A 27,072-nucleotide genomic window follows, 5' to 3' on the forward strand; every position below is an offset into this window, starting at 1 on the left:
CTGTGAGTCTCTTTCTGCTTTGTAAATAAGGTCATTTGTATCATTTTTTTAGATCCCACGTCTAAGCGATAGGATATCTGTCTTTGTCTGGCTTATATCACTTGGTATACGCTCCCGGTCCATCCATGTTTGCTGCTGCAGGTGGCATTATTTCATTCTTTTTTAGGCTGAGTAGTATTCCATTGTATGTGTGTGTGTGTGTGTGTATACATATATTCCATTATGTGTATGTATATGTATATACACGTGTATTTTCTGCTGTGTGAGTGTTTGTATATAAGTATATATATGTGTGTGTGTATATCACATCTTCTTTATCCAGCCACCTATCGATGGACATGAAGGTTGCCTCCATGTTGTAAACAGTGCTGCTGCAGTGAACATCAGGGTGCATGATCGTTTTGCATTAGTTTTCTCTAGATAAATGCCGAGGAGTAGGGTTACTGAATCTTGTGGTAACTCTGTTTTTAGTTTTCTTAAGTAACCGCCATACCGTTCTGCATAGTGGCTGTTCCAGTGTACATTCTCACTAACTGTGTAGGAGGATTCCTCTTTCTCCACACCCTCTCTAACATTTATTATTTGTAGACTTTTTGATGATGGCCTTTCTGACCAGAGTGAATTGATACCTCATTGTAGTTTTAATGGAAAACATTTTATAGGAAACTGGATTGAAAACATACTTTGAGTTAAAAGTCTTGAGGTCGCTAGTGTTGTACTTGCTGGAAAATGTAATATAGACCTTCTGCTTAAATTTCTCCCTTTCCAAAAATCCTTGTTCACTTGCAATATAGTATTAATATTATGAAGGTTAAAAGCACAGGTGTTTGTAACATGAGACAGATCTTGGCTCTACCATGTAAGAGCTGTATGACCTTGGGCGGCTGATCTGACCTCTCGTCAGTTTTCCATGAAATAGGGTAAGCGAAGGGCCTTCCTCACACGTCACAGACGCATTTAAAAGCTCTTACGTGGCAACCACCAGGTGCACACACTGCCATCCTCTCTAGACCATAAACATTTCCTTGATTTTTTTTTGTGTGTGTGTGTGTGCCGTTCTTAAACTCTGCTTTTTCTATTTCTTTTTTACTTATTCATTTTCAGTTAGCTTTTAATATCCTATTACCTGGGGTGCCTCTGCCTGTATTACTCTAAAGCAGGATTCAAATTCATACTTTTCACATCATACATATCCTATAAATATTTACTGATGTACATAAAAGTACATTTTCTAACATGTCAGTTTCATAAGTTCAGATTTCAATATATTGAATTTACCTTGTGCCTGGCACAGTGCAGGACCTGTAGGGGATGCCCAATTGGTATTTGTTCAGTGCAGGATGAAGTAGTGCTTATTGCTTTTTCAAGTGAAAATACTCATTCTAATCTCAGTGAGGTTACTGGAGAGTAGGCAGAACCCCCTGTGCGGCTCTGATGCACAGGAGTCCTGAGTCAGCCGGAGTCCTGAGGTCCTGGTGGGTGTGGAGCTCCCGACCGGGTACACCAGGGGAACTGAGAGGAAGTGGAAGACCTGCTCCCTGCCGTGTTTCTAGAAGTTTAAAACATGTTTAAAGAAATAAAGCACAAATTAAATGAAATAATTATTATGAAGACGTAATACAGATGCTTTAAATTGGAGGGTTGTATTTAACTAGAATGCTTGCTTCTTTTTTCATATGGTTTTACCATGGAAAATGACCATAAGGCAACTGCATGGTAATTTGGCTTTTGCAGCAGGTCAGAGAAAATTTTCCCTTATACAAAACCTCCATTCCAGCCCCCCAAACCACTAAAAAAATCAGGGTCTTATTTGAACCCAACTCAAGTTTGGGGACTTCCCTTGTGGTTCAGTGGTTAAGACTCCACACTTCCACTGCAAGAGGCATGGGTTCAATCCCTGGTCAGGGAACTAAGATCCCACATGCTGTGCTGTGCAACCAAAAAAAAACCCAAAGACTCAGATTTGTTCATTTGGCTTTATGTGAACTCTGTAAATATTGAATGAATGAATGGTTCTACATGCAAGTGTAAGTTATCAAAATCCATCTGCTCTTACAAAGAATACAGATAAGACATGTGACAGTTTTTTAATCTGGAGGGAGGTGTCCTTTTAAGGAATAGCTTTTGTAAGATGACGGGCTCCTCTAAAGTCTTCAGATCTTTTTTTAATTAAGAGCCTAGTCAGAATATAAAAATTCCTTTGGAATTGCATGGGAGGATACAATTTTTCTTCAGCTTTGAACTATAAAAATAAGAGCAGGTGCACTGTTTTCCAGAAATGGTTCCTTACAGATCAAAATGTTTTATCTCCTTTTTAAAGTAGGTCTTTAGTGGTTAAGAAGCAATTAAAGATTAGGGCTTGATAGGAATAGTTACTTCATATGAACTTTCCACATCCACTTATCTTTTGACTTCATATTTCTGTAAAAAGAGAAAAAATGGTTTTTTTCTGCTTTTTTCATGGGCACAGAGGAACTTTGAAACACTCTGCTGGTCTTAGAAAGATGTAGATAATGTGCTCATGAATACAACATCAGAAACAAAAGTAGCTATAATAAAAGATTATTAGGGTATTAATGTGGAGAAGAGAATATTCTTCTCAGTATTTTGGAAAAGGTACAGTGCGTTGGTCTTGGTGAATAGAGGATTCGTATAAACACAATACAAAGGCGTTCACTGTGTAATGAGCTGTGTGAATGAGTTAAAAAGCTCTGTTTGCTGATCATTAACAGATTTTGTAGTTAAAGAGTTATTGCCAATGTGAACTTAAAAGAATCATCAAATATAGAATTATAGCATCTAAGATAACAAGTTCAATAGGATTAAAACATAATTTATAGGTTTTTTTGTGGCTTTTGAGGTACACATTTTTGTGGAAAATGAGGGCTACTGCTCCACATTAAAATAAAATTACTACATTTTGGTGGTTCAAAGTGATACACAGTGGTACAAAATGATGATAGCAACCAGTTTTCTTTCACCATTGCCAAGTTAAGTTTTCCACATGCCGATCTGAAGTTAATCGTGGTGAGGTGCAGAGGATTAATTTTGCTTCACTTTCCCCCAGATGCAGCGAGTCAGCTCCCACATTTCTCTAGCCCTGACCTGGTTAATAAATATGCTGTAGTAGAACGTCTGAATTTTGCTTATTATTTACATCATGGGCGGCCATCATTTGCATTTGGTACTTTTCTGGTTCAGGAATTAACCAAGAGCAAGACCCCCAAGCAGCTGTGAGTATTTAAAACATAGTTTATACTCTTAATAAAAGGCATATTTGTGTATTTTTATACATGCATTTATAAAAACCTACTGGAAACATTCCACAGTTGGTCCTTTTATTTGGCTGGTGAATTAGGTGTATATTTTTTTCATTTGTGCTTCTCTGTATACCCTAGGTTTCTGGCACTTAATCTTACTTTGTGAATAGGAAAAAGATTAAAATATATTTTAAAATATCATAAATATATCTTAAAATCATGTCTTTAAAAATTGAACCAGGAGTTTGCCAAATGTTAGCAGTTTCAAAGAGGGAATTCTATAATTAGATGTCAATTCTGTATTTAAGATCTTGGTCTTTTATAATTCACTTGTATAGCACAGAATTGGGAGGAGTATTGATATAATCAGCAGCTAAATACAGATTTAGTATGTTGGTTTATTTTATAGTTAACTAATGCATCTTTATGGTAAAATATTCAAGTAAATCAGAAGGGTGAAAAATGAAAAAAAAAAATATTTTGTGTCTCAGCTTCATTCTTTTGTACATAGTAAAAATAAGCATGGTTAATTTCATGTGTATCTTTCCTCTGAATTTTTCTATTCATATAAAAGAACATTATATGAGTCCTTTAAAATGCATGAGCTTTATGATGTCAAACTTTAGGTGCCATTAATTTTCTTGGTAGTTTGTGTACATACTCATAATTAATAAGATCACAAGTTGACAGTCATTCATAAATTCTATTCCATGTTCCCCTGAATGAAGTTGGAAGCAAAAATTACTTGGACTGTGAATAGGTGTTTTAGGAAAAGGTAAAATACAAAGGAATAGGGGCTGTGGAGCCAGAAGACCCCTAAAAGCTGCCAAGGACCTAAATAGATGAGCACAAGGGGTGACAAAAGCGGGGCCGGGGAGGAAGTCACAGAGTCCAAGTATCGCTGATGTAATTCCATCTGCTTTTCCTGGTGAGAAAGAAGTTTCACGTGCTGATGTGATTTTTGATGCTTTTCTTGCTCAGGATCCAGAAAGCAGGCAGTGAAGCCTATGTTTTAGGGCTCTCCTGCTTCCACACGCCTTCGATAGGAGCCGCCTGTGTGTGCTTCTTAGAATTGCTTGGTCTCGACAGCCTCAAGCTCAGAGTTGATATGAAAGTGGCCAATATAATTTTGAACTACAAGTGCGGAAATGAAGATGCTCAGTACAACTCCATCAGAGAGTCTCTAGGTACAGCACCTTTATGTTGTTTGTTTTATTTAAAGGACAAGGGACAAATAGGTCTAAAGCATTTGAATTGTGAGTGGTTGGGGAAGAAACAGTTATCTTCCCTTTCATCCTTTTTCTACAGAATGTTTGTACTTTATCTCATTTCTTTGGGCCCTTTAATGGGTTTTTGAAATGTCTCTGGGCCACACTCTTCAAGTAGAAATACCCAGTTCCTGGGAATTCCCTGACAGTCCAGTGGCTGGGACACTGATTTCGTTGCAGTGGCCCAGGTTTGATCCCTATTTGAGGAACTAAGATCCTGCAAGCCATGCATTGTGGCCAAAAAAAAAAAAAAAGCAGAAATGCCCTGTTCCTGACCGTATTTTTCTCTTGACCATATTTTGTTGTTTATATTTCTTATAGCTGAAAAACTGTCTAAACTTGCTGTGGGTGAAAGGGCAACCATAGAAGAGTTGCTTGTTCTCTTAGAAGAAGGCATATGGAACAACCTTCAGCAGCAGGAAATAGAGAGGTTTGTGAGTTGCAGCCCTCACCTCTTTTTCAGGAAGCTTGACCATTCCAGTCTGTGTTTGCCTAATGTTCCTTCCCTCGGATGTTTTTGCCAGTCCCCCTAGACCTTATCTTCTTCCTCATGGAGCACGTAGCATATTTTAATGCATCTTGCCATCAGTAAAAGGAGGATGAAGATAATGATTCCTTCTTTAGAGAGGGCTCCCAAGAGGTGGAGAGGAGCTTTGCCTCCCCCAGGGCCCTGCTGGTCTGAGACGTCTCTGCTGTTAACATGTCAGAATCGGGTGCAGGATGGGTCTCACAAAATTTGACTCTTAAGTGATGTCCTTGATTTTTTTTTCTTGCTAATATATGTCAACTGATAATGGAAGGTGAGGTGACCATGTTTCCACAAAATTGCCTCTCCTTACACATCAATGTCATCTTTCCTCTCTGCTGTCCACTGGGCTGACCCTGCCACCCCAGCCCTGGCGGCGCACCATTCTCCTGTTCCCTGCCGTCACTGACTGTGTTCTCAGCAGTCTTCCTTCTCAGCACGCACCCTCTCCTTAGCAAGGAAGTCCAGGTACCTGTCAGGCCTCCCTCTGATGCTCTAAAAGGGAATCATGCAAGAGAATTAGGCACTCAGTTCTCGAGTAGCTGTTTTCTCAGTCCCCCTAAAGATGGTGCGTTACATAGCTGGTTTGACAGGCACTTGGCTGGTACTGGGGTGGGGAGGAGGGGTGGAAAAGGAATTTTGCCAGTATGCTGAGAAAACTGTTGTGCATTATGGATGAGAGAGTTCTTTTTTCAAAGCCTTCTAATAAGTATTTGGTGTTTGTTGAAAGGCATTTTAGAGAATATGCTGTAGTTAAATTTATTTTTTGCTAAGTTTCCAGTTTAAAGCTATATCTTAACAAGTTCTTTCCCTCTTAGCCCCACGTCCACTCCCAATTACAGGTTATCCAGTGAATCCAGCAGCCAGTGGGCATTAGTGGTACAGTTCTGCAGGCTCCACAATATGAAACCGAGCACATCTTACCTTAGAGAATGTGCCAGAGCAAATGATTGGTTACAGTTTATTATTCACAGCCAGCTCCATAGTCATCACCCAGAGGAGGTAAGCCACCGATTGTTCCTGGTTATTAAAGAAGAGGAAATTGGAGCACTTCTCAGAAGACGGTGTTCTTTCTGTTGTGTATCATAGGCTTTTGTTTGCTATGGTAACTATTTTTACTGAGATTTCTGTGGCTTGGCTTCAGACAAAGGACCAGTCATTACTACTAAAGAGCTGAAGGAAGAGTTTGTGTGACTCTAGATTGAATCTGGAAACTCACTCAAACATAACAAATGACTTTGTAAAATTGTGTGGTCACTTCTGACAGTTCAGGGTGAGAAAGAACAAGTTTGCCTCTTTCTCTAACATTTTTAGCTCCAGCTGAAATTGGAATTTGGTTGTCTTTTTTGATCATCTAATATGTTTTTTAGGTGAAATATCTTCTCCAGTATTTCAGCCCTGTTCTTCAGGACCACTTAAGACTGGCATTTGAGAACTTGCCCTCAGTGTCCAACTCCAGAATGGACAGTGATCAAGTCTGCAACATGTACTCACAGGAACTCCAGAGACACAAAGAAGAGATGACAGATTTCTTTCAGATTCTGCTTCAGTGTTCAGAGGTGCCAAACTCCTGGTGCTGGCTCCTGGGAGAAGCAGTGAAACAAAAGGCCCCAATCCTTAGTGTCCTGGCCTCATGTCTCCAGGTGAGAATCTCAGAAAGCCTAAATTAAGGACTCAGAGGGCAGTAGAAAAAGCTGAAAGAAGACAGAGGAGGTTGACCTCGGGGAGGCTCTAGCGTGGGTTTGCAGGTCACTGACACCTCTGCTTCTCCCGCTTAGGCCCCGGGCCATCTCGTGCACTTCCTTGTGCCTTAATGTTCAGTAACTTAAGTGGTCAGATCCTCGGCTCTGGGCTGGCAGTCACAGAGAAGGGTGCTTTGGTGGGCCGACCTCCTCTGCATCTTGAGCAGGACAGGGGATCCTCAGAACAGTCCTTGATCAGCAGTTCTGTGAGGACAGGCTTGCTTTCTTACACTTAGTACTTCCCTGACATCCACATAGATCCCCGCAGGTTTTTGGCCTTTTGGCCTGTTGTACTCTGCGGGACAGCTTATAATAGTCCCTTGGTTGTTCACTAGAGTTTGTTTCGTGTCTGAAGGCTTTTCAAGTCATCTTAACCGATTTAGCGAGGCGACTTGTTCTCAGCAGGAGATACCACTGCTGGCAGCTTCCTCAGGCAGTCCGTACGTCGTCGTTTCCTTTCTTTAAGAGTTTTCTCCGCTGGCAGGACGCCAGCGCTGTCTCTTGCCTCTGTGTTTGGATCGTCGCCTCTGTGGAGCCCTGCGTTGCAGCAGAAGCAGTGGGACCCCTTCAGGACCCAGTGGAGGGCCACATCTGGGGCCTGGAGGACCTCTCTGTCATCTGGAGGACATTGCTAATGAGGCAGAAGATCAGGACTCTCATCAGAGGTTTCCAGCTTTTCTTTAAGGTAGTCTTAGTTCATGTCTTTCCTCAATTTAAAGGCTTTACTTCAGAATATCCAACATTGGCTTTTTCACTTATTCCTGCCCCTGGGATTTTTTTTTCAAGCCAACAACAGATAGTGATACTAGAACTATCACTTATTTAGCAAAGTGCTTTGTATATCATTTTAGTTGATTCTTACAATAATCCTGTGAAAAGTAGTATTTTATGAGGATGTTACAAAGTCATATTATCCTCATTTTACAGAGTGATATACCAAGGCTCACAGAGCTTAAGAAACATGCCCGGGATCTCAAAGTGTTTTAGTAAGTTGTTTACTTACGGTTCAGATCCATACTGTCTAATTCAAAAACTCCTATCCTCTGACCTGAAAGCTCCCATCGAAGTGATGGAAATGTGTTGACGGATGCCACAGACGAGCAGTGGTTTAGCAGGTCCGTGGAGCCCGTTACCCGGGAGGGCCTGCTGCCCACACTCTCAGCAGCAGACAGCGGAGTGTCCGCCGCTCGTGTGCAGTGGGCCAGGTACAGGACAGACAGAAAATGTGCTGTGGAGTAGGTGTGCCTGGCCTGAGGTCTTTTTTTCCAGAAGGAAATACAAATTTAATTTCTGTTCTTTTTAACATAGATGATTTCACTTTACTATGAAACTTTATTAATAGTTTTGTTTTACTGTAACCTCTCTTGTGTTGGCATTATTCATTGAGAAAATAGTATTAAATTTCAGGATTTTGTAACTTCATTCAAACTCTTCCTCAAAGGATTCCCCACTACTGTTGATGATGGAGATGTATGAACTCTGTATGTTCTTCAAGAATTATAAGGAGGCTGAAGCTAAACTTGTGGAGTTCCAGCAGAGCCTTGAAACTGTAAGTTGGAATTACAGTGATCTTTCTCGCTGATCTGAAATTGACTAAAGTGGCCTCTTGTCTGCTCAGAGGCGGGATGTGACAACAGTTGAATAGCTGTTAACGTGGCATGATTCAAACAGAATCATCTGTGCCGCTTCAGAGATGGAGAGGCAGGACGGGAGCTGCAGTGACCTTGCTTATAGCACATCAGTTGCCATGCATGACAGGGAGGTTTCATCCAGTGTGCTTAATGACCTCTGATCAGTGTCCTGACGCTGTAGCCAGCCTCAGGGGAAGAGGAATTAATGGTGTCTGCTATGGATGCTGCAGAGGAGTGTGGTGGTTACATGGGCCATGTTTTGCCAATCCAGAATAACTCCCAACAGCTTAGAGTGTGAAAGGGGTTTAATACTGCTTTTGTTCACTATGTCAGAAAAGAATGGCTTTTTCCATCAATGCTCGTGGTTTCTGTCCAAATGATGCTGAACCTTACGGTTAATTTCAGGCTTTACCTATTCAGGTGCTTGTTTTGGGCCTGTTTAGCATGTGGAACTGAGTAACCCTATGGAAAAAAGAGGAACTTACGAAAAAAAGGAAAAGAAATACGCCTTAGTCCTGCTTGCAGTTTCAGCACTTTTGCCCTCTATCCTAAAAGAGTTCTATAATAAATGAGACAAAACCATATACTGATTTTACCCAACAAATATATCACAGTGGAATCTTAGTATAAGATTTTCCTCTCAATCACATTCATCTTAATTATAGTGAAACTTTTTAAAAGTTTTATTATTTGAAAATATTGAATCAGTTATTCAAATACCCTTGAGGTTCCTAAATTATAGAAAATAGAGACTTTCATTTCCTTGGTCTGTCACTCTCCATGACAGGAGCCTTACCCAGGTAACTTTTCTTTTTTTTAATTATTTTTTTTAAATTGTGATAAAATGCAGATAACATTTTTCATTTTAACTAATTTTAAGGGTATAGTTCAGTGGCGTTAACTACATTCACATTATTGTACAACCATCACCACAACCATCCATCTCTTGTGAAAACTGAAATTTTATAGCCATTAAACAAGAATTCCTCAATCTCCCCTACCACTAGCCCCTGTCAATCACCATTCTACTTTCTGTTTGTATGATTTTGACTAAGTCTCTTATGGTGGTGGAATCATACAGTACTTTTCTTCTTGTGACTTGCTTATTTCACTAAACATAATATCCTCAAGATTCATCTATGTTGTAACATGTGTCAAAATGTCCTTCCTTTCCAGTGCTAAATAATATTCCATTGTATTTATATACCAATCTATTCATCTATCAGGAGACATTTGGGTAACTTCTATGTTTTAGCTGTTGTAAATAATACTGCCATGAACGTGATATACAAATATCTGGAGACTTTGCTTTCAATTTGTTTGGGTATCTACCTAGAAGTGTAATTGCTGGATGATAATGGTAATTCTGTTTTTTAATATTTTGAGAAACTGCCCTACTGTTTTCAGTAGGAGCTGTACTGTGGGCACCAACAGTACACAGGCTTCCAGTTTTCCACATCCTCTTAAACACTTGTTGACTTAGGTTTTTTCGATAGTCGTCATCATAATTGGTTTAAGAATGGTATCTCGTTGTATTTTTGATTTGCATTTCCCTAATGATTAGTGATGCTGAACATCTTTTCATGTGCTTATTGGCCACTTATATATCTTCTTGGGAGAAACGTCTGTTCAAGTCCTTTGCCCATTTTTTTATTCAGTTGTGTTTTGGTTGTTGAGTTGTAGGAATTCTCTATATATTCTAATATTAATCCCATATCATACATATGATTTGCAAATATTTTCTCCCTTTCTTTGGGTAGACTTTTTACTCTGTTGACAGTGTCTTTTGATGCACAAAATTGCTTAAATTTTCATGAAGTCCAGTTTGCATGTTTTTTCTTTTGCTACCTGTGCATGTGGTATCCTAGCGAAGAAATTCTTGCCAAATCTAGTGTTGTGATGCTCTTATGTTTTCTTCTAAGAGTTACAATTTTTTAGATGTTACATACTTAGGTAGGTCCTTGGTCCATTTTGAGTTAATTTTTGTGTATGTTGTTAGGTAAGGGTCCAACTTCATTGTTTCGCTTGTGGATATCCAGCTTTCCCAACACCTTTTGTTGAAAAAACCGTTCTTTCCTCATTAAATGGTCTTGGCACCCTTGTCAAATATAATTGGACCGTGTATGTGAGGGCTTATTTCTGGACTTTCTGTTCTAAATCATTGGCCTATATGTCTTGTCTGTGGCTATTTTGATTAGTATAGTAGTTTTGTAGTACGTTTTGAAATAGGGAAGAGTGCTCTAGTTTTTTTAAAGTTTTTTTTTCATGATTGTTTTGACTATTCAGGGTCCCTTGAGATTCCTTATGTGTTTTAGAATTTTCTGTTAAGAAAATGTCATGGGGATCTTGATAGGAATTACATAGAACTTGTAGATTTTGGGGATAGTAATGATATTTTAACTATAGTAGACCTTGAATTCATAACCATAGAATGTATTTCCACTTATTTATGTCTTTAGTTACTTTCAGTGGTGTTTGTAGTTTTCATTGTACAGACCTTTTACCTCATTGGTTGAGTTTAATTCCTGAGAACTTCTTTCTTTATTTTTGTCTGTGCCATGTGGCATGTGGGATCTTCGTTCCCTGACACGGGATTGGACCCACACCCTCTACAGTGGAAATCTTAACCACTGGACCAGAAGGAAAGTCCTATTTTTGATGCCATTGGAAATGGAAACATTTTATAATTTCCTTTTCAGATTGCTCATTATTTGTATATAGAAATGCAGTTGATTTTTTTGTGTTGACTTTGTATCCTGCAACTTTGCTCATTTACTGTTAAGTTTTATGGTAGAATCTTTAGGATTTTCTGTGTAAGATCATACCTGCAAACAGAGATAGTTTTATTTCTTCTTGTATGCCTTTTATTTCCTTTTCTTGTCTAAACACTGTGGCTAGAACTTACTGAAACGTGTTGAACAGAAGCGGTGAAAGCAGGCATCCTTGTCTTGTTCCTGATCTTAGAGGAACGCTTTCAGTCTTGCCCCACTGAGTATGGTGTTTGTTGTGGGGTTTTCGTATGAGGATTTTTTTTTTTTTTTAAGTTTTATTTATGTGTTTTTGGCTGTGCTAGGTCTTTGGTGCTACATGTGAGCTTTCTGTAGTTGCGGACAGCGGGGACTGCTGTCTAGCTGTGGTGTGTGAGCTTCTCATTGCAGGGGCTTCTCCCTGCAGAGGACAGGCTCTAGGGCGCACGGGCTTCAATAGTTGCAGCATGTGGATTGGTAGTTGTGGCGCACAGGCTTGGCTGCTCCATGGCATGTGGGATCTTCCTGGACCAGGGATTGGACCTGTGTCTCTTGGCTTTGGCAAGCAGATTCTCAACCACTGGACCACCAGGTAAGCCCTCGCGTGAGGTTTTTATTGTATGGAGGTAGTTTCCATCTGTGCCTAGTTTGTTGAGTGTCTTCTTATCATGCAGTGGTGTTTAATTTTGTCAGATGCCTTTTCTGCATCAATTGAGATGATCATGTGGTTTTTTTCCCTTCATTCTGTTGAAAACTGTGATGTGTACATTGAATTTTATATGTTGAACCATTCTTGCATTCCAGAAATAAATTCCATTTGGCTGTAAGTATGCAGTCCTTTTAATATGCTGCTGAATTCATTTTGCCAGGCTTGTATTCAGGATTTTTGCATCAGTGTTTATAAGGGAAATTATAGTTTTCTTTTAGTGTCTTTATCTGTCTTTGGTATCAAGTTTATGCTGGTCTCATAGAATAAGTTGAGGAGTGTTTTCTCTAGTTTTTTGGAAAAGTTTGAGGAGGATTGGTATCAGTTCTTCTTTAAATGTTTGGTAGAATTCACCAGTAAACCCATCACGTCCATGACTTTTCTTTGTTAGAAATTGGTTTTGGTTGGGAGTTTTTTGACTACTGGTTAAATCTCCTTACTAGGCGATTTGGTCAGATTATCTAATTCTTTGTGATTTAGTCTTGGTAGGTTTTGTGTTTCTAGGAATTTGTCCATTTCATCTCAGTTGTCCAGTTTTTTGCCGTACAGTTGTTCATAGTACTCTCTTATAATTCTTTCTGTAGAATAGGTAGTAATGTCCCCACTTTCATTGCTGATTTGGTAATTTGAGTCGTCTTTCTTTAAAAGTTATTTAATTTCCATAATTTTGTGAGTGTTCCAGTTTTCCTTGTTACTGACTTATAACATCATCCCATTGTTGTCAGAGAAGATAGTTCATATGATACCTGTTTTTTAAAATCTATTGAGACTTAATTACAGCTTAACATATGTTCTCTCCTGAAAAATAGGCCCTGTGGACTTGAGAAGAATGTGTTTTTATTGTTGTTGGATAGAGTATTCTGTGTGTGTCTGTTAGATCTAGTCGGTTTTATGTGAAGTCCTCTGTTTCCTTACTTGTCTCCTGCCAGGTTGTTCTATTCATTATTGTAAGCAGAGTACAGGCAAGCCTTGGAGATATTGCAGGTTAAGTTCCAGACAACAGCAGTAAAGTGAATATAGGAAAGTGAGTCACACAGATATTTTTATTTTCTTGTGCATATAAAAGTTAAGTGTGCAATGGTATTATGTCTGTATTGGGAAGATCCCTGGAGAAAGGGAATGGGAGCTAACCCACTCCAGCATTCCTGCCTGGAGAATCCCATGGACAGAGGAGCCTGGCGGGCTACAGTCCACGGGGTCACACAGAGTTGGACATGACTGAGAGACTAACACTTTCACTACTGTTTCCTATATATTTACAGATCTTAATTTAAAAACTTTATTGCTAAAAAATTCTAACCATTATCTGAGCTTTCAGTGAGTGATAATCCTTTTGTAATAGTAATATCAAAGATCACAGATCACCATAACAAATATTATAATAATTAAAAAGTTTGAAATATTGTGAGAATTACCAAAATGTTACTGAGATTTAAAAGTAAGCTAGTGCTTTTGGAAAAATGACACTGATAGACTTGCTCAGCTTGGAGTTGCCATAAACCTTCAGTTTGTGAAAAATGCAATATCTGCAAAGCCCTGTAAAGCACAGCACAATAAATGAAGTCTCCCACTGTTATTGCAGGACCGTCTGTTTCTCCCTTCCGTTCAGTCAGTTTTTGCTTCATGTATTTTGATGGTCTGTTATTGGATGTGTAAATGTTTGTAATTGTTGTTTTCTTGCTGTACTGAATGGCTTGTAAGTGTATATTGTCCTTTTTTGGTTCTTTTAACCTTTTTAACTTAAGGTCTGTTTTGTCTGAAACTAGTTCAGCCACCTCTGCTTTCTCTTGGTTGTTTACTATTTACACAGAATGCCTTTTTCCATCTTCTCGCTTTCAGCCTGTGTCTTTGGATCTCAGGTTAGTCTCTTGTAGACAGCATAACTTGGATTACATGCTTTTATCCATTCTGCCAATCTCTGTCTTAATTGGAGAGTTTGATCTGTTTACATGTGAAGTAATTACTGATGACGAAGGACTTCTCTTTCTGCGCTGTTTGTTCTCTGCATACCTCACAGCTTCTGTGTCCCTCACCTCTTGCATTACTGTCCTTTTTTGTGTTTAGTTGATGTCTTTGTGTAGTAAAATGTGTAAATTTCTTTCTCGTTTCAGTTTGTGTCTGTTCTGTAGCTGTTTTCTTAGTTGTTTCCATGGGGGGTCACACTTAACATCCCAAAGTTACACCACTTTAACTTGAATTTTATAGCAGACAGGAACTGCTACTTCACAGCGGCTGACCCCACTCCTGTCGGCTGTTGATGTCACAGAACTCCATCTTATACATATGTGCCTGGAAATATAACCTAGTGTTTCTTTTCAACGCATTAGTCTCTTAAATTGTAAAGAAAACAAGATTTGGAGTTACAGGTCAAAGTTACAGTAATACTAGCTTAAACTAATAGCTGTTCTTTTTTCTTTAAATGTATTGGTCTCTCAAACTATATAGAAAACAAAAAGCTATTGCTGCAATAATACTGGCTTTTATAATTGGCCATTTATTTACTTTTATTGAGCTCTTTATTTCTCCACATGGCTTTGAGGTACTATCTAGTGTCCTTTTATTTTACCTTGCAGGACTCCCTTGAGCACTTTCTGCAATGCAGGCCTATTAGTCCCAGATTTCCCAGCTTTTGTTTATCTGAGAATAGCGTAATTTCTCCATCACTTCTGAAGGGGAGTTTTGCCAGATACCATATTCTTTTTTCTTTTTTTTTCTGTAAGACATGCAATGTATTTTTTTTAATTGATTTATTAATTTATTGTGTGTTGGTTTCTGCCATACATCTACATCAAGCAGCCATAGGTTCAATTCCCTAACCAGGGGTTGAACCCATTGTCCCCTGCAATGGAAGTGTAAAATCTTAACCACTGGACTGTCTGTTTAATGTCCTAATCTTTAATATCTGGCTCCCAAGGGAAAAAGCAAAAAAGAAGAAGGGGATGAAAAGGGCACCAACCTTTTATTTTATTTTTTTTTTAATAGTGTAGCTATTTTATTTTTTCCCAATTATTTTTATTAGTTGGAGGCTAATTACTTTACAATATTTTAGTGGTTTTTGCCATACATTGACATGAATCAGCCATGGATTTACATGTGTTCCCCATCCCGATCCCCCCTCCCACCTCCCTCCCCATTTCATCCCTCTGGGTCTTCCCAGTGCACCAGCCCTGAGCACTTGTCTCATGCATCCAACCTGGGCTGGCGATCTGTTTCACACTTGATAATATACATGTTTCGATGCTGTTCCCTCAGATCATCCCACCCTTGCCTTCTCCCGTAGAGTCCAAAAGTCTGTTCTGTATTTCTGTGTCTCTTTTTCTGTCTTGCATATAGGGTTATCATTACCATCTTTCTAAATTCCATATATATTCGTTAGTATACTGTATTGGTGTTTTTCTTTCTGGCTTACTTCACTCTGTATAATGGGCTCCAGTTTCATCCATCTCATTAGAACTGATTCAAATGAATTCTTTTTATGGCTGAGTAATATTCCATGGTGTATATGTGCCACAGCTTCCTTATCCATTCGTCTGCTGATGGGCATCTAGGTTGCTTCCATGTCCTGGCTATTATAAACAGTGCTGCGATGAACATTGGGGTGCACGTGTCTCTTTCAGATCTGGTTTCCTCGGTGTGTATGCTCAGGAGTGGGATTGCTGGGTCATATGGCAGTTCTATTTCCAGCTTTCTAAGGAATCTCCACACTCTTCTCCATGGTGGCTGTACTAGTTTGCATTCCCACCAACAGTGTAAGAGGGTTCCCTTTTCTCCACATCCTCTCCAGCATTTATTGCTTGTAGACTTTTGGATAGCAGCCATCCTGACTGGCGTGTAACGGTTCCTCCTTGAGGTTTTGATTTGCATTTCTCTGATAATGAGTGATGTTGAGCATCTTTTCATGTGTTTGTTAGCCATCTGTATGTCTTTGGAGAAATGTCTGTTTAGATCTTTGGCCCATTTTTTTGATTGGGTCATTTATTTTTCTGGAATTGAGCTGCAGGAGTTGCTTGTATATTTTTGAGATTAATCCTTTGTCTGTTTCTTCATTTGCTATTATTTTCTCCCATTCTGAAGCCTGTCTTTTCACCTTGCTTATAGTTTCCTTTGTTGAGGGCGCCAATAAATCCCCTGGAAGTCACCGGTTGAAGGGAGTAGAGCTTGCAGCAATCAGTTCAGTTCAGTTCAGTCGCTCAGTCGTGTCCGACTCTTTGCGACCCCATGAACCGAAGCACGCCAGGCCTCCCTGTCCATCACCAGCTCCCGGAGTTTACCCAAACCCACGTCCATTGAGTCGGTGATGCCACCCAACCATCTCGTCCTCTGTCGTCCCCTTCTCCTCCTGCCCTCAATCTTTCTCAGCATCAGGGTCTTTTCAAATGAGTCAGCACTTAGCATCAGGTGGCCAAAGTATTGAAGTTTCAGCATCAACATCAGTCATTCCAATGAACACCCAGGACTGATCTCCTGTAGGATGGACTGGTTGAATTTCCCTGCAGTCCAGGGAACTCTCAAGAATCTTCTCCAACACCACAGTTCAAAAGCATCAATTCTATTAAAAAAAAAAAAAAAAGCATCAATTCTTCGGCGCTCAGCTTTCTTTATAGTCCAACTCTCACATCCATACATGACTACTGGAAAAACCATAGCCTTGACTAGACAGACCTTTGTTGAGAAAGCAATGTCTCTGCTTTTCAATATGCTGTCTAGGTTGGTCATAACTTTCCTTCCAAGGAGTAAGTGTCTTTTAATTTCATGGCTGCAGTCACCATCTGCAGTGATTTTGGAGCCCAGAAAAATGAAGTCAGCCACTGTTTCCCCTGTTTCCCCATCTATTTGCCATGAAGTGATGGGACCAGATGCCATGATCTTAGTTTTCTGAACGTTGAGCTTTAAGCCAACTTTTTCACTCTCTTCTTTCACTTTCATCAAGAGGCTCTTTAGTTCTTCTTCACTTTCTGCCATAAGGGTGGTGTCATCTGCGTGTCTGAGGTTATTGATATTTCTCCCAGCAATCTTGATTCCAGCTTGTGCTTCCTCCAGCCCAGCGTTTCTCATAATGTACTCTGCATATAAGTTAAATAAGCAGGGTGACAATATACAACCTTGACATATGCCTTTTCCTATTTGGAACCACTCTGCTTGCAACAGTAGGGGAGGTGAAATATCAATGTCTGCCTGCCTCTTTATTTGCACTGTGATCAGAAGCAGGAAACAGAGCTCGGATATTTGAAAGACCCAAGGTTCTTTATGCCACCCCTGCTGTCTCCTCGACACAAGGTGCATGTAAGCTGTTCCAGGGATATGTGCAAGCTGCCTTCCGGGTGGCTAGGAGTGAGAAATAGATAGCTGCCACTGTGCTAAGGACTGAAACGGACCAAAATTATCCTCAATTTATGTTGTAAGTTTTCCTCTGGAAGTTGTAAGGCTTTAGCAGACTCCAGAGTTCCAAAAGAGTTCCATGTTGCACAGATTCTGCCAGGTAATTGTCATCTAGGTGAAGAGACAGAATTCTGGTGTTTTAAATCTGCTGTTCTATACACACACACATAGAATTTTTTAAAAAGGAATTTATTTTTTAGAGCAGTTTTGGCTCACAACAAAATTGAAAGGAATGTACAGAGATTTCCCATGTACCTCCTGCTCCCACACATGCGTGGCCTCCCCCGTTATCTGTACCACTCGCCAGAATGATTTGTGTGTTACCAGGGATAAACCTACATTGACACATCGTAGTCACCCCAGTCCATAGTTTACCTTAGGGTTCACTCTTGGTGTACATTCTTTGGGTATATATTTGGACGAATGCATAATGACTTAAATCCATTATTAGAATGTTGAACAGCGTGTTTTCACTGTCCTAAAAATCCTCTGTGCTACCTATTCATCCTTCCCTACCCCAGTCGTTGGTAACCACTGTTGGCTTTTACTGTCTGCACAGTTTTGCCTGTTCCAGAATACGGTAAATTGTAGTCATACAGAATGTAGACTTTTTAGATTGCCTTCTTTCATTTAGTAACATACATTTAAGTTTCTTTTGTGTATTTTTCATGGCTTGATAGATCATTTCTTTTTAGTGTAGAGTAATAACACGTTGTCTGGATATACCAGTCCGTTCACCCACTGCAGGACATCTTGGTTGCTTCCAAGTTTTAGCAATTATGAAGCCAAAGAAGCTGCTCTAGACATCCAGGTTTGTGTGTGGATGTAAGTTTTCAGCTCATTTGGGAGAATAGTAAGGAATACTCGGTCATGTGGTGAGAGTATGTTTAGTTTTGGGAGAGGCCACCAAACTCTTCCAAAACAGCTGGACTGTTTTGCGTTCCCACCAGCAGTGAAAGTGAGCTCCTGAGTCTCCATGTCCTTGCTAGCCTCTGGTATTGTCAGAGCTCCAGACCTTGGCCTTGCTAACAGGCATGTTGTGGTATCTCCTTGTTGTCTCAGTTTGCGTTTCCCTGATGATATATGGTACGGATCCTCTCATACACTTGCTTATTAGCCATTTGTGTATGTTTCTTGGTCAGGTGTCTATTAAGGTCTTGAGCCTATTTTTTTTTAATAGTGTTGTTTATTTTCTAACTGTTTAGTTTTAAGAGTTCTTTGTGTATTTTGGGTAACAGTACCTTAAAATCAATTATGTATTTTGCAGATGTTTTTCCCAGGCTGTGGTTTGTCATCTGATTTTCTTGACACTGTCTTTTGTAGGGCAGAGGTTTGTAATCTTACTGAAGTCCAGCTGATCAGTTATTCCTTTCGTGGATTCTTTCTTCAATATTTTGTCTTAAAAAGGCATCACCGCACGCAGGGTCATCTAAGTTTCCTCCCATGGTAACTCCTGGGAGTTTTCTAGTTTTGTGTTTTGCCCTCCGGTCCTGCAGGCACACTCTTGCTCGTGCCTGTCTGCTGCTGCCTCGGCCCCTGCCAGGGCTGAGCGCCTCAGCTCTTTACCTCCATATGTTTCATCCTTTAACCAGGTCCATCATCTGTCTGCTGTAGACCCTCTTAGAGCAGTAGAGGTAGGGAATCAAGGAAATAAAGACTAAGAACTAATACTCTGTTTCAGACCTAGTGTAGCTGCTTCTTGGGGTCATCTTCCTATTAACATTTGTAGCATTTGATTGAAATGACAAAAATTCAGGCTTACTAACTGAGATTCTTCTGTAATGATAGGATAAACTATAAGCACACCAGTACAGCCAGCTCAGAAATGTTAAGCAAGTCTCTTTAAGAGGTCTTCACATGTGAATTTCAAATCTTCTGGACTCCAAGGCAGGCTTCGACCCTCTCTGAAGAAGCTGCCAAGTGAAGCGTGTCTGGTGAATTTCACAGTCACCGGCAGGGCTGTAAGTTTGGCAGTCACTATCTCGGGGGTGTTTGCATTGCTTCACTCCATTCAATCTTTCGGTCTCTCTCCCTTTTTTAACTTTCACACACACAGCTCTCTATACCAGAATTTCCCACAAAAAAGACAAACTGCAAAGCTGGCAAAGAGGGCTTATATTTGCTTTACCAATTACTGCTGCCTGGAAAGGACCTGAAGGCAGAATCCTCCTTTGTGATGGGCGATGCCTTTGATGGGACCTTGACTTTCTTAGACATTCCTGTTTTGGAGATTTTGATTTGCTGTTCCTGTGAAACCACCTTCCCTACCCCTCTTTTCTTTTTCATAGCTTGAGACAGCAGCCACAAGGGTCCCCGCTGCCATCCCTGCCCCATGGCTGAAGGAGCACGTGTGTTTTCTTTTGAAGCTCATGCTGCAGCAGTGTAGCACCCAGTATGAGCTGGGGAGGCTATTACAGCTGTTTGTTGGAATAGAACATCTCTTCTCTGATGGTAAGACAGACCTTACATTTAAGTTGCTGCTAAGAAGTTAGCATAATCTTGAACATAGTTTAGAGGAGCATTCAGGAAATTAAAATGCATGTGATATAAAACATTACAGGTCAGAACGTGATGTGAAGAAGAGGTGACAGGAAACTTCAGCCAAGGTTAAAGCATTTAAAACAGCACAACAGGGTAGAACGCAACTAATACAACTCTCTGCTAATTCTAAGCAAATAGCCAAATTTCCCCTGGCTGACGTCTCTGCTGTCCTGTCACTGTTACTCTTTTCTTTGACAAGTGACCTTAACATGTCATCATTGCTCAAGGTCGCAAACTTGTTTCAGGAATGCCTTAACTCATTTTGAAGGTTTTAAGAGACATTGTGCTGATTTTTTGCAGGTTCCTCTAGACATTGGCAGTCTCTAAGCTTATTGCTGATTGAATGAAACTAGTGTTCCCTTATTTTCTTTTCTACTTTTTGAGAATTTCAAGTTTTTGTTGAGTGGTAATGTTACTGTTTTACACTAGATTGCTAGTATTTTTCACTCCCAGGGTTATTTTATCACATTTAAACTCACAGATGTTCAGCTGGGAGCTCACATTTACACAGACCAGTGACAGAATACCTGAGCTTCATGCCAGTCTTGCAGGCTGTGCAAGCTTGAAGGACAGAGCGGGTGTTTCCAACATGTATTACATATGAGCTACTAGTCCGTCACTGTGCAGGCCAAACCGTGGGTGCTTTGAGGGTATTGTCAGTGGTCTGTATAGTAACTTTAATTTCCTGTTTTCTTGCCCAAGGGCCCTATCTTAAAAGATTACAAAGACTGTCTGCATCGTTAACCATTACTATAATGTCTTATTCACATAATTACATTGTTTTTATATAATATTTCTATGTGTATACCATGTATGTGTTTTGAGAAAAGAAATACGTGTTTTTTTTTTTTAACTTAGATTTTATATTATGCCAGCATGCCCACGCTGGTGGTTAAAACACAAGGCGTCTCTGTCCCTGGAAGAGACAGAGCTACATCGGAGCACAGCCCAGCAGGCGGCAGGGGGAGCAGGCCCTGTGGAGCGGTGTGCATGCCGCTCCTTTATCACCGGGCAGACAGAGGCTCTGTGTGACTCTTGTCTGAGAGTAGGCACAAACCGAACCACATACATTATTGGCAGAGAATTCCTAGTGTTACTCAGGATAAGAATTTCTAGGGCAGATAAATATTGTACCATTTCACTTACATGTGGAATCTAAAGAGTGAATGAACAAGCAGAACAAAACAGAAACAGACTCACGGGCACCAAGAACAGACTGGTAGTTGCCGGACGGAGGAGGGTGAGGGGATGGGCCAGGTGAGAAGAGGATTGAGAGGCACACACTCCCAGTTACAAAGCAAATGAGCCATAGGAGGCACTGGACAGCCTGGGGAGTGTAGTCAGTAAAAGTGTAATACCTTTGTGTGGTGGCAGATAGTTACTGGATGCATCGTGGTAATTATTTTGTAATGCTCAGAAATGTCAGGGGCTTCCCTGGTGACTCACTGCCAATGCAGGAGACATGCGTTCGCTCCCTGATCCAGGAAGACCCCACATGCTGCAGAGCAGCTCAGCCCGTGCACCGCGACTGTTGAGCCTGTGCTCCAGAGCCCGCGTGTCACAGCTTCTGAAGCCCGCACACCCTAAAGCATCCACTCATGTAAGAGAGAAGCCACCTCAGGGGAAGCCTGCACCCCGCAACCAAGGAAGACCCTGCTTGCCACAACTAGAGAAGAGCCCATGTGGCAGCAGAGAGACGGTGTAGCCAAAAATAACTTTAACTAAATAAATTTTTTTTTTTTTTGGGGTTTTGTCATACGTTGATATGAATCAGCCATAGATTTACACGTATTCCCCATCCCGATCCCCCCTCCCACCTCCCTCTCCACCCAATTCCCCTAACTAAATAAATTTTAAAATTTAAATAATAAAAGCTCAAAAAAATATCGAATCACTGTGTTGTACACCTGAAACTGATGTAATAATGTAAGTCAGTTATAGTTGGATTAAAATTTCCTGGGGACATCAGGGAGTGCCTAGCTGGGTCTCCTTGGGTTGCGTTAGAGAGACGTCTGGGAGAGCACGCAGTGCTCCGTTCTGAATGCAGGGGAACCACATTAGAGTTCTGGCTGTTGACTAGCTGTCCTGCAGGTTCTCTGTGTTGATCCACATGATACTTGGCGTAAATGAATGAGTGAACAATCATAAAAAGAAATTTAAGGTAGGAAAATCTGGGAAAAGATGGAGCTAACCTGAACGGCCAAACCTTCCCAAGGCTAACTGAGTTGCTACTACATAGGAGCCAGCTTCCGCCTGGTATGTAGAGCCAGATTTATAGATGGATCCACGTGCTGATCTCTAACAGCTCCTGCTGTATGGGGGCTGCCTGTGGCTTCTTCTGCCAGCCAAGCAGAAAGGAAGAAGAGGCGGTGGTTTTCCCTTTAGACACATCACTAGGTTAAGATACACATTCTCACCTCATATTTAGTTGCTCTTGAAATGGCCATATCGGTATTTTGCTTCTATTTTTTAATATTTCATTTTATTTTAATGCTTATATCTGCTTCTGTTTGGCACAGGTCCAGATGTGAAGAAGCTGTGTGTCCTAAGTCAGATTTTGAAGGATACCTCCATAGCCATTAATCGTGCAATTATTACTAGCTACAGCCTTGAGAATTTTCAGCATGAATGTAGGTCAGTTTTGGAGAAACTGGAGACAGACGGACACTTTGCTTTGGCCAGGAGGGTAGCAGAACTAGCTGAGCTACCTGTGGACGACTTGGTAATTGAAGAGGTATCATTAAGTCTTTGAAGTTATTTAAAAACTGAGCTTTTTGAACCAGCATTATTTGGAGAATTCAGTGAGATATGTGACTTACCAGAGATGATACTTTTTCACTCTTGACACACAGATTACTTTCAGAAATGGATGAGCCTGCAATGCCCATTTTTGAGGAATGTTTGCTTTAAAATAAAGTTAGCTTACAGGACATGCTTCAACTATATTGAATAGAATTAAATATAGCATGGCTTCCTCTTGAACTTCATTCAATTAGATAAATTTAGAATTGTTTTTCATACTTTTAACTTTCCAGATAAAATTTCCAGGATCATCTGTAGCCAAGTCCCATGTTCTCTAGTTTGATTTGGATTCTTACAAGTGTGGTTTACTTAGGGAGCATTAACATTTGTGATACTTCTTTATCTAGGAAAAGCTAAGAATTGCTTTGCTCAATTTCACAGATTACACAGGAAATGCAGACCTTAAAGCACATTGACCAGTGGTCCCTGAAACAAGCACGAATTGACTTCTGGAAAAAATGTCATGAGAATTTTAAGAAAAATTCCATTTCCAGCAGAGCAGCAGCTTCTTTTTTCTCAGCCCAGGCCCTGTGGGCAGGCGAGCGCCCCGCTGCAGGGGGCCCCAGCAGCGCCGAGGAGCGCCACCTGGTGCTCTCGCTGGCAGGGCACTGGCTCGCCCGGGAGGACCCGGTGCCTCTGGAGGAGCTGGAGGACCTGGAGAAGCAGATCTGGCTCTGTCGTGTCGCCCAGCACACCCTCGGGGGGAGCCAGGAGGAAGGAGAGCCCAGAGGGCCTCAGCAGCTCTCAGCTGGAGGTGAACTTTCCTTTGATGGCTTAGCCAGTGAGTTTTCATTCTCTAACTTGGCTGTTCTGAACACGTCAAAATACTTAGAACTTGATGGCCTTCCGTCCAGAGACATTTGTGACAATAAACTGAACTGGAAGGAGCAGGCGTCCCTAAACTGTTTGATCGGGCGCCTCCTGGATGACGGCCGTGTGCACGAAGCAAGCCGAGCGTGCCGGTATTTTCGTTTCTATAACCAAGATGTCACCTTGGTGTTGCACTGCCGAGCGCTGGCTTCGGGGGAGGCTGGTGTGGACGACCTGCACCCGGAGATCCTCGCGCTCTTACGAAGTGCTGAGCTTCCTGAGGAGGAAGAGCAGGCTGGCATCCCCCTGAGGAGAGTCCAGAGCAGTAAGTGAAGGTCACGCTGCTGACTCCTGTGAGGTGCCGTTTGGCATTCTCTCCAGGTAGAAAGAGTCTTTTGACATACCAGTTACACTAACTTAAGGGTAATCCATAAACTGGGTAATTAACTAGTCAATGAAGTAGAAACACCTGTACTTTAACTAGCTGTGTAGCAAGATTAGAGGGAATCTATCTGACTTAAAATTAATTCACTGAAATTTACTCTATGTAAATAATCATGTTTCCAATTGTACATGATCACATTTAGAATTATGGTTGATTTTTTACATTAAGCTTAAATTCTGTGATCTTGCTAAACTCACTTATCCTAAGAGTTTTCTTGTAGATTCCTTGGGATTTTCTATGGAGACAGTCATATCAGCAAATAGAGGTGGTTCTGTTTCCTTCTTTCCAGTCTCTTTACCTTATTAATTCTTCTTGACTTATTGTACTAGCAAGGACTTCCATCACATCCTTGCCTTGTTACTGGTCTTAGGGAGGAGTCATTTAGCCTTTCATCATTAAGTATCAGATCAACTCTAGGATTTTTGAAGTTACCTTTGTCATGTTGAGGAAGTTCTATTCCTAATTTGCTGAGAGTTTTTATCATGAATCATTGTTGAATTTTGTCTTTTTTTCCTTCATCCATTGGTATGGTTGTGGTTTCTTCTTCTCTAGACTAGTAGTACAGTGCGTGTGTGTGTGTGATAGGTCACTTTAGTTGTGTCCGACTCTTTGCAGCCCTAGGGACTGTAGCCCACCAGGCTCTTCTGTCCATGGGGATTCTTCAGGCAAGAATACTGGGGTGGGTTGCCGTGTCCTCCTCCAGGGGACCTTCCTGACCCAGGGATTGAAACCATGTCTCACATCTCCTGCATTGGCAGGCAGATTCTTCTATCACTGGCACCACCTGGGAAACCCCAGTAATACAGTAGATTACATTACTTGATTTTTTAAAATACTGAACCAGCTTTTTGTATTTCTAGGAAAAACCTCACTTGTTTAAAGTACATTATTCTTTTTGCTATATTACTGGAATCAACTTACTTTGTTGAGAATGTTTACATTTATATGCATGAAGAATATTGATCTGTGCTCTTCTTTTTTATACTCTCTTTGGTTTTTGCATCAGAGTAATTCCAGTTTCATGAGTCGGAAAGTTTCCCTCCTCTTCTATTCTCTGGAAAATGTTGTGTGGAATTGGTGTTATTTCTTCAAATGTTCAATAGAATTTAGCAGTAAAACCATCTAAACCTGGAGATTTTTGTTTTGGAAGATTTTAAACTACAAATTTATTTCGTAGTTATATGACTAATCAGGTTATTGTTGTTGTTTTTCTTAATCTTGGGTGGGTTTTGGTAGTTTGTATTTTTTGAGGAAACCTCCTTTTCTTGCCTTTGGGTTATTTTAACAGTTTTTAGTCTTCCATTTTAATTTGGGATTTTGACTATATGGCTTTGCATAGTTGTTTTTTTTTTTAATTGGTTGCTTTAAGGCTTGCATTACACATTTGTCACTTTTCACAGTCTACTGAAAACCATGTTTTCTCACCTCAGCTGAAGGGTAGAAACCTTGTGGGTCCTCTCCCTTTATGTCCAAGTTGCCTTATTATGTAACGCCTACATACATTGAACATTTCATCAAACAGTGCTAAATTTTTTGTTTTCAACTGAAAAATACGTTTTAACAAACTTGAGAGTAGTTTATTATCAGTGTATTTACTCAGGTATTTAGTCTTTTTTTAATCTTTTGGCCATGCCGTGTGGCGTATGGGATCTTAGTTTCCTGACCAAGGTGAGCTCGCGCCCTTCTGCGTTGGAAGCACAGAGTCTTAACTGCTGGACTGCCCGAGAAGCTCAGATACTTGCAGTTTCTGTTGCTCCTCCTCCATTCCTGATGTTCCAAGTTTCCTTCTAGTCCCTTTTCCCTCTGTTTGAGGACTTCCTTTGGTGACTTGTTAGAGTTGTCTGTTAGAAGCAGATTGTTTCAGTTTTTTTACTGCATCAGTTTTTTGTTCATCTGAGAATGTCTCTATTACACCTTCAATTCCTGAAGGCTGATTTTTTGCCGATATAGATGATATAGAACATTTATTCCTTTCTTTCCACACTTAAAAATGTTCTGCCACTTCCTTTTGACCCACATGGTATTTGATGACTAATCTGCAGTCATTTGAATTGTTGTTCCCCTGTAGATAATGCATTTTTCTCTTGTTGCTCTCAAGATTTTTTTTTTTTTTTTTTCCCCCGTCTTTTCAGCAGTTTGATTTTTGGCCAGGGGGTGGTGTGGGTTATGCTGTTTGAGCTTCCTTAAGCATGTGGGTTTATCCAATTTAGGTAGTTTTCAGATATCATTTTTTAAAAATATTTTTTCGGCACCATACTCATACTGCTCTCCTCCTGGGACTTCAGTGACGTGAATCTTAGAATGTTTGTTATTGTCTCAAAAGTCCCCGAGGCTTTGTTCAACTTGTTCAATTCTTCTTTCTCTGTTCATCTGTCTTCATTTACACTGACTCTGGCATTTCTATTCTGTTAGTTTTCATTTCTGTGATTTTTAAATTTCAGTTCTAAAATTTCCTTTTTATTCCTTATATCTTTTGTTTCTTTGCTAAGACTTTGTTTTTCTGTTCATCTTGTGAGCATTTGTAACTGCTTGTTGGAACATTTGTAGTAGCTGTTTTAAAGTCTCTTTCAGGTAATTTCAACAGTTACGTCGTTTTAGTGCTGAGTTTCAGCATTTCTTTTCTTACACGAGTTGAGCTTGTCCTGTATTTTTGTATGCTGAATAATTTTGCATTGTATCTTGGACATTTTGAGTAGTATGTTATGAGATGTTGGGTCTTGTTTAAATCCTATGAAGAATGTTGATACATGTTTAGCAGACAGTTGACCTGGTTAGACTACAAATGCCAACCCACTGTCTGTGGGCTGTGGTTCCAACATCCACTTTCAGTTTCTCTGTGGTGCTATTCAGGCCCATCCTGTGCCCAGAGTAAGGCCTGGGTGGTGGTCTGTCTGTTGATTCATTCCTCAGAGTCTTTGATTGTTGGTCAGGACCAGATCCATAATGCAGAGCCCAGGAATGGATGAGCCCTAATGTTTATGAACAGCTTCATTGTGTTGAACGAATCTCTCTCCCGGGCACTTTCTGGTTGCCTGAGGCTTCCCTTTTGTGTCTTCTGGCCAAAGCTGGAGTTAGCAGTTACCCCATTCTGTCATACAGTTTCCTGACTGCCTGCATCTTGGGCCAGCTGACAGGATAATGCAAAAAGGAGCAGGGATTCACTCTGCCTGCTTAGGACCAGAGCACCTCTGTTTTGAAAAGAAGGTCCCTCTCTG

General features: G+C 40.5%; 1 protein-coding gene across 4 annotated transcripts in view; it reads left to right on the forward strand.

Annotated features, from left to right (window-relative positions):
- The window catches only part of SPG11 (SPG11 vesicle trafficking associated, spatacsin), a 73,332-nt gene that overhangs the window by 34,761 nt on the left and 11,499 nt on the right, over nt 1-27,072 (forward strand). The window contains exons 21-30 of one of the 4 annotated variants that reach the window (XM_061156407.1): nt 3,068-3,233; nt 4,242-4,447; nt 4,850-4,958; nt 5,873-6,056; nt 6,425-6,697; nt 7,263-7,481; nt 8,238-8,345; nt 19,548-19,710; nt 22,320-22,534; nt 22,984-23,737. In XM_061156407.1, coding sequence (XP_061012390.1) covers nt 3,068-3,233; nt 4,242-4,447; nt 4,850-4,958; nt 5,873-6,056; nt 6,425-6,697; nt 7,263-7,481; nt 8,238-8,345; nt 19,548-19,710; nt 22,320-22,534; nt 22,984-23,737 — 2,397 coding nt within the window. The remainder of the gene's footprint in view (nt 1-3,067; nt 3,234-4,241; nt 4,448-4,849; nt 4,959-5,872; nt 6,057-6,424; nt 6,698-7,262; nt 7,482-8,237; nt 8,346-19,547; nt 19,711-22,319; nt 22,535-22,983; nt 23,738-27,072) is intronic. The other 3 variants (XM_061156408.1, XM_061156409.1, XM_061156410.1) reach the window with 3 other exon arrangements.

The sequence above is a fragment of the Dama dama genome, chromosome 12, assembly GCF_033118175.1.
Source record: "Dama dama isolate Ldn47 chromosome 12, ASM3311817v1, whole genome shotgun sequence".
Taxonomy (NCBI): Eukaryota; Metazoa; Chordata; class Mammalia; order Artiodactyla; family Cervidae; genus Dama; species Dama dama.